General features: G+C 42.2%; 1 protein-coding gene across 3 annotated transcripts in view; it reads right to left on the bottom strand.

Moving 5' to 3' along the window:
* The window catches only part of DMXL2 (Dmx like 2), a 161,489-nt gene extending 156,010 nt beyond the window's left edge, over positions 1 to 5,479 (bottom strand). For all 3 annotated transcript variants that reach the window (XM_043990151.1, XM_043990152.1, XM_043990153.1), the window contains exon 1: positions 5,243 to 5,479. In XM_043990151.1, the coding sequence (XP_043846086.1) occupies positions 5,243 to 5,329 (87 nt within the window). In that variant the 5' untranslated portion in view covers positions 5,330 to 5,479. The remainder of the gene's footprint in view (positions 1 to 5,242) is intronic.
* Positions 5,480 to 10,513: the final 5,034 nt, after the last annotated feature.

The raw sequence follows: 10,513 nt of genomic DNA, 5'->3' as shown, positions 1-10,513 counted from the left end.
AAACTAAACATTATCTCAGTTGATTCTCACAATACTGGAAGGCAGGTGCTATTGGCCCTATTCTACAGTTGAAGAAACTGAGGCAGATAGAGGTTAAGTGACTTGCCCAAGATCACACAGCTAGCAAATGTTTAAAGCCACATTTGAACTCAGGCCCAGTGTTCTATTTACTCCATGCCAGGAAGGAAGGATGGCCATGGCCTTGACAAAAGTAGGTAAGTTCAGGACTGATACTTAATAAAATATCAAATGTGTGTGTCTAGGGTTTGAAACTGTGGGAAACAGTAATGATGTATTATCCTATCTAAATATGTGCTTCATGCCCATATAGATTCATTCAGTAAATATCCAATCGATATGTCCATCCCCCCCCCCCCGCCCCAAAAAAGAAATGCACTGTCATTGCTTGACAGCAAACAATTCAGCAAACAACAGTTTCCAAGCTGGTCACTCTGGCTCTATCTTCCTCCCACCCCAAGTCACCCCACTACTATTAATGCATCCTTACAAGTTAATAGCATGTCATTCTTCTGTTCAAATTCATCAATAATTCCTTATTCCCTATCAAATCAGGTACAAACTTAAGTCTAGAGTTCAAGACTCTATGTAATCCGGATTCACCAGACCTATCAACCTTATATCCCGCTAGTCCTACCATATACATTCTAACAAACTAGTTCAGTCTGTCTCATCACTGTTCCATGAGTAGGCTATGCTCATTCTTGCCTCATGCCTAACCTAGAATGTTGTCTCCTTTTCACTACACAAATTGTATCCATCCTTTAAATCCTCTAATTGCCCTGTCTAACAGCAAGCTGTCATTGTTTTCCTTCACCTGTAAACTTCAACCTAATCGATGTAGTCTTATATGCTGTTGTTGTTCCACGTTAAGTCTTTTTCTCCTTAACAAGACTTTAAGTCCTTTGATAAGAGGAAGAATACCTTAGACATCCCTCAAAATGCCTAGCAGAGTGATAGGCAAAGTAAGCATTGGTGACTGGGTTGGATGCTTAAAAATATAGCTCATTCTCTTCAGTGAATTAAACACATATCATATAATTTCATTCATTTGCTTAATAAACTTATTTTGTGTAAGTTTTGCTTACTAAAACTTATTTTGTATAATTTAAAAGTAGGCTGCAATCCAGTTATTTGCCCAAATTTCCAAAAACACATATTTAAGGTCCAAAATAGAACTCAAGAGTTCGAGATTTTATTAGAGTGGAAAGTAAATTGATAAATGCTGAAAGAAAAGCTGTAGAGTGAATCAGGATGCCCCCTGGAAGGAATAAATTTTGAGTCAGATCTTGGAAAAAGTGATTAACAAAAACTGATGGAGAATAAGTCAGAAGACATTGAAGGTAGGCAGAATTAATTAATTAATTAGGAAAACATATGTTTCTCATGGAAGTAAAAATGTTTCAGGACAATTCTAGAAATTATGTTGAAGAATAGTAAACAGAAAAGTAGGAAGGGAGGCAAACCTAAATAAAACTGCAGAGAATCGACTGGACTTGGTGTCAAGACTAGATTAAGAGAAAGGAAGGGAGGAATATGCATTTATATGGTTACGTGCCAGGAATTTGAATTCATGAAGAGGAGTCTTCCTGATTCACAGTTCAGTGTACTATCCACTGCACCACCTAGCAGCCCATGACCTCCTCTAAGTTTCCTTAACTTAACACTCCTTTCCTTAGTATTCTGAGATCATAACGATCAAAAGAGAAAAAGGAACCTCTTGAGAATAAAATGGGTATTCTAGGTGAGACTGTGGCCTAGGCCAGTTAAAAATCAACATAAGATACAGTTTTGGTTTTGATGAAAACTGAAATGAAGGAGAAAAAAATCAGAAAGTAGTCTGTCAGCTATAAATTATTGCTGACCATGAGTAAGACAATGGGGAGAACAGAAATATAGAAAGGAAAGACTGTAATCAAAAAAGGCGGCAGGGTATCATGTAAAAGATTGTGGATTTGTAGTCAAACCTGGGCTTGAATTTTGGCTTATACTTACTTATCAGAACTTAGTCACTTAACCTCTATGCCTCAGTTTCCTCATCTGTAAAATGAGAAGATAGGCCTAGATGATCTGCAAATTCCGTTGCAATTCTGCATCTATGATCCTACCAACAGGGCATGAACAAGGCAGAAACAAAAGGGATGCTGACTAACAACGAAATAACAAGAAGTAGTACAACTGGACCCAGGATCCATGAAAATAGCCAATTTTTTTTTCAAAGAGAGTTGTAGATAAAAGTATGTTGCTTGAATTGTTATGCTGCCATGAAACAGGCTCAAACTGAATATGAAAGAACTTTCTGGAAGCTGAGAAAACTGATCTAACTCAATTAAATGACACTAAAACAGAAAGAACAGCAAGTAAGACATTGGAAGCTTTCCATTCAGAACTACAACTCAAGCCACAGTCATGCTGCTTCAGTCCTAACACATGACACTTCAAGTCACAAGACCAGTCTTCTTGAGTAAGTTCACTATTAACAGCAATCATGGGAAGAAAAGGGATTGGAGTTTTATTTGTAATTAATAGTTGTAAATTAAAAATGAGAACTCTAAATCCCAGGGTTATTTGTTAATTTAATTCTTATTAAGCACCTACTATACTCAAGCCACTGTGCCACCACATAGTAAGGTCACAGAAAATGACATACTCCCTGCCATCAAGGAGTTTATGTTCTATGGGGTTGTCCTCAATTCTCTTTCCTTTGGTCTCCCATTAAAATCGGTGGAGAAATGAAAATGGCAGGCATGTACAACAGATCCAATATGAAAAGAGGAGTACAAGAATTGGGTTGTGAGCCAACCCAAAAGTCAAACGTCAGTTTACCACCCATTTCTTTGAGGCAGCTAAGTGGCACAGTGGATAGACCTAGTTCAAATCTAGCCTCAGATACTTACTAGCTGTGTGACCCTGAGCAAGTGACATAATTTCTATCTGTCTCAGTTTCCTCATCTGAAAAATAGGAATAATAATAGAATCTACCTCCAAGTGTTGTTATGAGTCACAAAAGCATGATATAAATGTTAGGTATTATTGCTATTACCATTATTTTTTGCTTTCTTGGTCATTAATACTGTGATAGTGAAAAAGCATTCCAGAATGGTAGAATTAATTATACAGTAATAATTGTTTATCATGCCTTGCATATTGATGGGGGATGCCTGCCCCTTCCAATGTGTTTGGGAATAATTCCTTTCTCAAGTCATCTCTGACACCTGATGGTCTTAAGACTATCTATTTAGCACTATATACAGAAACCTTAACAATATTATATATAAATCTTAAGACACATGTGCATTTTCTGTACAAAGCCTCCCTAAACAGGTGAAGGGTGAAGTTACTGATGATGAGAGCTATCTTCTAAATAAATAGTAGTCATGTATATATAGTTTTCATAATTATTTTTTCTAATTCAGTCTAACTAAAAAATATTAAAGATGGCCAAAATATACACAAACTTTTGAAAAATGCTTTATCTAACTTTAAAAACCTAGATGCAATCCTATGAAAACAGTATCACATAATGATTCTGCAGTTTTTACATACATCCGGTTTGAAAGCTACCACCAGATCAAAGAGTGCTTCCCTCTGCCAGAAGAGAATCACTGTTATTTCCAATTTTATTCAAATTCATAATGGATATTTGGTAAATAAATAAATAAAGATTTACCACAAAATGCAAGTCAACTATTCTCTTATGTTAATCAGATTTAAATTAGACTACTGGTAAAAGCGACCTTATGGTTTCATGTGACTATGTTATACAACCAATAACCTATTCTTACAATTCATTGGATAGCAGTATAATGCTGCTTTTAAAAAGTATGATTCTATTGATTTTAAATAGATTTCAAGAAGTATAAGGTACACAATAGGCCGATACACTTTCAAATAATGCCACTGTCATACAATATACACCTATTGTGCCCTAATCCAAGAAGTAGCATCTTTAAATCAAAAGAAAATACAGGGTGCCCGTCCCAAAGTCTTGGTGCAGTTTTAAGCTTTGTTAGCTTCCATCTATGACTATAAGCTTTAGTGGCTTAAAATTGCACCAAGACTTTTAGGACACCCTGAATCTAAGTGGTTTCATCCAATTTTGAAGCAATGCCCCCCCCCAAAAAAAAAGGAAGGAAGGAAAGGGGGAGGGAGGGAGAGAGAGCAAGAGACACACAGAGACTGAAAGGGTTGGGGGGAGATAGATGGGAGGGAGGGAAAGAGGGGGGAGGGGGAGAGGGAGAGGGAGGGGGAAGGGGAGGGGGAGGGGGAGAGGGAGAGGGAGGGAAGGGGGGAAGGGGAGAGGGAGAGAGGGAGGGAGGGAGGGGGGGGAGAGAGAGAGAGAGAGAGAGAGAGAGAAGGAGGGAGGGAAAGAGTTCTTGAAGACAATGTTCTTTTCCCCTCAATCATTTGGGTACATAGCGTGGGTAGGTGCTTGTTTTTAATCCCTTAGTTAATAATTAAAGTTCTGTACATCTCAAGGGAGGCAGAGGGCCCCAGATAGGCTTGGAGAGACATGGGAGAGATCACATATCATATCATAGTGGAGGAGGCGGGCCCATAGCCGTGAAGGACCGTGGCCAAGCTCGCACAGGTGGCCAAGTCAGGGCCAAGATTCGAACCCAGGCCGAATCTTTACATGGCCCATAGGGAGCGCTTAATTACAGCCGGCGGATGGACTGCACCGCCCTCCCGCCTGCCTCCCCTCCCCCGGCATAAACGAACCGCGAAGAGCCGCATCTACCTACAGCACCTCTGTGCACACTGGTGTGGGCAGGAGAATGTTTCTCACACACCCTCCCCTCCCACACCTTGGGGAGCAAAACTGATGCCCTGGGGGAGAGGAGGAGGAAGGGGGAGGGAGGCGCCGCCCCGACCGCCGGCAGCGGCTGCGATGGCAGCAACGGCAGCAACGGCATCGGCAGCAGCCCCTTGCCCCGGCTCGAGGGACGGCCCGGGGTCAGGAAGCTTCTGGTCCAGTCCTGCTGCGGTGGTCCTCCTCCACCTCCTCCCTCTCCCCGGGAGTATTTCCCACACACACCTCCGCAGGGCCGGGCGGGACTCCACTCCCTGCCTCCCTCCCTCGCCAGCTCGCTCCGAGCCGGTGCCCCGCGGCGCTCCGGGTCTGCGCCCAGCCCAGCTTGGGGTGCGGGGTGGGGGAGGAGGCCGCCCTAGCCTCCCCCACCCCACCCCCCGCCCCTCCGCGCGTGCCGCAGCCGCAGCTCACCGTGAAGGGGACATCCCCGACGCTGCCCACGGAGTAGCAGTTGTCCCCAGGATTGACAGCCCCGGTGAGGACCTGGTGGAGATGCATCTCCTGAGCCGGAGCCCGAGCCGGGGACTGGGAGGAGGGCAGAGCAGAGAAACGAGCGCCGCCGCAGCCGAAATCTGAGAGAAGGGACAGCCACCCTGCCGGGGGCGGGCTCCTCCTTAATGCCTCGCCCCCCTCCTCGCCTCGGCCATGGGGGAGCTCCGCCGCCGCCGACGCGCGCCTCCTGGGACGGCCGCTTTGCTACGGAAGTGCCCGGATGTTCCCAATGCCTGCTGCACCGGCGCACAAAAACTGGACGCGGGGGCGGGGGGAAGAGGAGGGCGGCGAGGGCGCGTGAGGGGGCAGAGTACGCGAGTCCAGCGCGTGCGACTAGGGTGAGGGCCAAGGGAAGACGGAAGGCGTCGGGCACGCGCACCACCACCGCCCAGCCGCCATGGAGCGTCGGGCAAACACCCTCCCCTCCCCTTTTCTTGCGAGCACGCGCTCTTGTGCACGCGCTTCGGTGACCCACTAGTCCTCCTTCCCTCGGTCCGGTGATTGCGCGCGCATACATGCGGGAGTTCCCTGGGATCTGCGGGATGGGGCGTGGGTGGGGCGACACCTACGTCACCCTCACTTCACAGTCCCCGGGCAGAGCTTAATTTTGTCTTGCGTTTGATAATCCATTCTGACAACCTGATGGGGGCAGTGCGAGTGAGTGACCTTAAGGAAAGGATCACAACGTTCTGGAATTTCCCCCTGAAGAGTGAAATCTTTAACGAAATTGGTTTCAAGCGCTATTACATTAATTTTTTTTTAAACAGAAACTGAACGGGAAGGGTCGGGGAGGTTGTGCAAACATTGACAGTTTCAAAGATTCAGGACCACGGCATTCATTAGGTTTGCACCTGAAGAAGCAATTGTGCTGTTTTTCCTTCAAGAGCTTGGACCTCCGGCCGTCGTCACAGAATCGTAGATTTTGGAGCTGCAAGAGCTCTTAAGTCTAAGGAAATCTTGCTTATGGTCACTCTCTAGAATCTGAATTCGAATTCAGATTTAAGGGCTCCAAATCCAGCCTGCCTAGAAAAAAATATAAAGTTTCTCTGCGGTCACTGTCGGACTTTTTTTTTAACCTTTGTAAATTAATGGTTCACAGCTTCCTGCATTTGAAAGCAACCCCATGATGTTACAGACTGCGTGGGAGATACTGAATAACTGGCAACCCCAGACAGTCATAATTATAAAACCCATTAATCATGCTTCCTTTGTCTCCTATAGACCTTTCTTCTGAACTAAATAATCCACTCGACAGGTTAATTGAAAACTAGAATAAAAGTTGGGAGACCTGAATTTGTGACCTTGGAAAAAGACACAACCTGTCTAAACCGTAGTCTGCTTTTGAAAAGAAACAAAGAAAATTAGTCTGTGAGCCCAAAATGTTATTTTCAATTCATTCCTCATCATTATTAAGCACCCACTATGTGGAAGGCACGTAGTTGATAGCCAGAGAGACAGATTGAAAAAGTTGACATTCATTTTATTGTAACAATAAAAATGAGTGGTCTTTTGCAAATATATGAAACTTTGTTATATGTAAAATTGTTTTTAAATGCTAAGTAAAATTTTTTAAACAAAAAAAAAATGCTTCGTAAAATGTGCTAGGTGTACACTGGACCTGGAGACTGGAAGTCCTGAATTTAAGTATGACCTCAGTACTTACTAGTTGTATGACCTAGGGCAAATCACAGTTTCCTCTATTGTAAAATAGAGTTCATAATAACACCTACTTCGCAATGTTGTTGTGAGGATCAAAGGAGATAATATCGGAAAGCACAATGTATGGCACTGTAAGTGCTTTAAAATGCTTATTAACAAAAAATGAACACATCTTAGTGTCTTTATAAACTAAGAATTTGGGTACATTTTTTATCTTTGGCATTTGAGTAGTAATAGGGTTGACGTGATGTTAACACCAGAAAAGCTGTGCCTAAAATAAAAATAAATTGATTGCTGAGTTGGACAGTGGAGTGAACTTCAAAGAAGACACAACCATTTTCAGTGGTCTGAAAGAAACAAGTAAATCAAGTACTAAATTTAGGGAGCAAAATTAACTCCCTTGCCTGCCGAACTCCACACTTTATCACTTAAGACAGAAAACAAACATGCTAGTGCTCAAACAAGTGAGTAATAAACTGATCAAATTACTGTCCTCTTCCCAGGAAGGCAGGGCAAAATATTTAGAGAAATGCACCTTCCAGTTCAATCCCTTAAGGGATTTAATACAACCTGATAAAGTAGCACCTCACCTGGATGAAAGAATTATTGCCCTGAAGGTAGGGACAGTCCAGGTGGCTACTGGTCATTCTTCATATCACATTCCAGTTTCCAGCTCTGTTTTTCCAAATGCCCCGAATGCTCTGCTATATATTTATTCTATATGTATCCTGTATTTTCTTATCTGTGAATATTTTGTATCCTCCTAATGGAATGTAAACTCTTTGAAGGCAAAAACTTTCACTTGCATCTTTGTGTCTCCAATGAGTGGTCACACAGTAGGTACTTAGGAAATGTTGATTAGTGATTAATCGATCAGAACAGTTCCCCCAGGAAAATCAACAGCAGCCCAACAACCATGAATTGACCATGAATAGAATGAGAGCAACACTTCTGGCCACCTTACTGACTGTTTTCTAAGGCCAATCTCTACTCTACTCTACACAGAATACCAAGAGACCCGACAGCCCTTCAATACCGTTGTGTTTGGCAGAGGCAGAAAGCTTCAAAAAGAGGTTAAGATAAAGTCATGTCATGCATAACAGATTCCTAATGAATCATTAAGGAAATATAGTACGTTTTGGTATAGTCTCCTAACCTTCAAGGTTGAACACCTCAACCAAGGTCAACCATGTTCTTCCACAAAATATCACTCAGTACAACTGTCAGAGATGCAATCCTGAGCTAGATGGACCAAATAAGACACTTTACATATTTTTCATGAGTCAGTCAGTTAACTAGTATTTATTAAGCACTTTCTATGTGCCCAGTACCACGTTAAGCACTGGGGATACAAAGAAAGGCAAACAAACAACAACTACAACCAAGCTTTCAAGAAGCTCACAGTCTAATCAGGAGGATAACATGCAAATAACTATGTACAAAGAAGAGATATAGGAGGGGAGAGGGTAATTTCAGAAGAATATCTCGAAGATTAAAAACTAGGAAAGGCTTCTTGCAGAAGGTGGAATTTAAGATGATACTCAAAGCCAAGAGATGAAGATGATGAAGGATAGAGTTCTAGACTTGGCAGGCAGCCAATGAAAACATTCATGTAAGGTGACAGAATGTCTTCTGGAAGAATAGTAAGGAGGCCAGTGTCACTGAATCATAGAGTATGTGACAGGGCATAAGGTGTAAGAAGATTGAAAAGGGGAACAGCTAGGTGGATAAAGCACTTAACCCTCATTGCCCTGCCCAAAAAAAAAAAAAAGATTGAAAAGGTAGAAAGAGGGGGCAGCTGCGTGGTCCAGTGGAATAAGCACCATCTCTAGATTCAGGAGGACCTGAGTTCAAATTTGGCCTCAGACACTTGACATTTACTAGCTGTGTGACCTTGGGAAAGTCATTTGACCCTCGTTGCCCTGGGTGTGCACACACAAACAAGATTTTATATTTGATCCTAGAGGTAAAAGGGAGCCACTGGAATTTATTGGGTTGTTCTTTATTGAGTGGTTGTTATTCATCCTTCACTTTCAAAGAGGACCAATGGCATCACAGGGTGATGTCTTGACTTCTATGTGAACAGGATTTAAGTAAGGCAGAATTGCACAAAGTCATCTGCCTCACTCTCTCTTCCAAAATCATCTAAATCCAGTGGCAAGACAAAAGTCAGGACCACTGGCAATGGCCTGGGATGCCATGGATGACCTTGTTGTCTTCCACATCTGACCAAGCTTTAAGTGCTCCACAGCACTTGCTTCAGTCACCTTCATTGCCTTTGGAACAAATGATTCTCATCAGTAGGAGGATAATGTGATCAGAACTGCATTTTAGGAAGATCATTTTGACAGTAAAGCAGAGGATGGACTAGAGTAAGAAGAGATGAATCAGGGAGATCAACAGGCAGGCTATTGCAATCAATGATCCAGATCTAAGGTGATAAACCTGGAGGGCTAAGGTGCTGGCAGTGTCAGAGGAGAGAAGAGGGCAAAGATAGAGCAGTCAGAGTAACCCACACCTATTAAAGTCTCCATTTCTTGGAATCTGTTGCAAAGTTGCCATAACAAAAAGAAAACATGAAAGAGGAAGAACTGTTACAAAGTTAAGGCTTAAAATGTCAACTATTCAGCAACTTTTATTCTCGTGGTGGGTGGGTAGTACAGAGGCAAATAAGAAACTAAAAGGTAGACATCCTTCATCTGCCTGTCTTGTCTATGAACTATACATCATTTTTGGAGATAGAGAAGGTTTCCATAGAAATTAAAGAACCCCAAAGAACTCGGTGGTTTGCATGTTTAGACCACCACCACCACCACCTCAGCTCCACTTAGCCTTTCCTATTCTTTTAGTAAGAGCATAGGACTACCAGTCAGGAGACTTGGCTCAGCTCTGTCACTAATTGTGTAACTTTGGGTTAGGTAGGCCCTTGATCTCTTTGTGCTTCAACTTCCTCGTCTGTAAAATTTTTATTTCACAATGTCATTGTGAAGACCAAATGGAGTACTGTATGTAAAAGTGCTTTTAATTCAATTAAATTTAACAAATATTTTTAAGCACCATCAATATAGTAGGGGGGGAAACAGCCGTATGATATAGTAGTTAGGAAGTTTACTCTGAAGCCAAGAAGATGTGGGTTCAACATCTCACATTTTACACTTGTACAAATAAATTACTTAACTTCTCAGTGCCCTGTGCAACCCTCTAAGACTATATAAATCACAGAGAAAATGATGATTTGCATTGCTAAAGGAAGTTCCCTCACCTAGAAGTTACCTGTATACTAATGAATTTGAAGATCCAGTTTCAATCCTACCCATGAGCCAGGCATTGGATGCCAATACAAAGACAAAAGACCCTCCCTTCAAGAAGTTTGTTTTCTATTAGAGAAACCAACATGCACCTTTCTCCCTCATTTATCCAGCATTTTATAATTATATATACATATGTGTATATACATACATATATACCGACATACATGTACATTTTTACTATTTGTTTATATATAATTATGTTTAGATAGTCATTTATATA

Source organism: Dromiciops gliroides, chromosome 2 (genome assembly GCF_019393635.1).
Source record: "Dromiciops gliroides isolate mDroGli1 chromosome 2, mDroGli1.pri, whole genome shotgun sequence".
Taxonomy (NCBI): Eukaryota; Metazoa; Chordata; class Mammalia; order Microbiotheria; family Microbiotheriidae; genus Dromiciops; species Dromiciops gliroides.
This window is presented reverse-complemented; position numbering and strand designations above follow the sequence as displayed.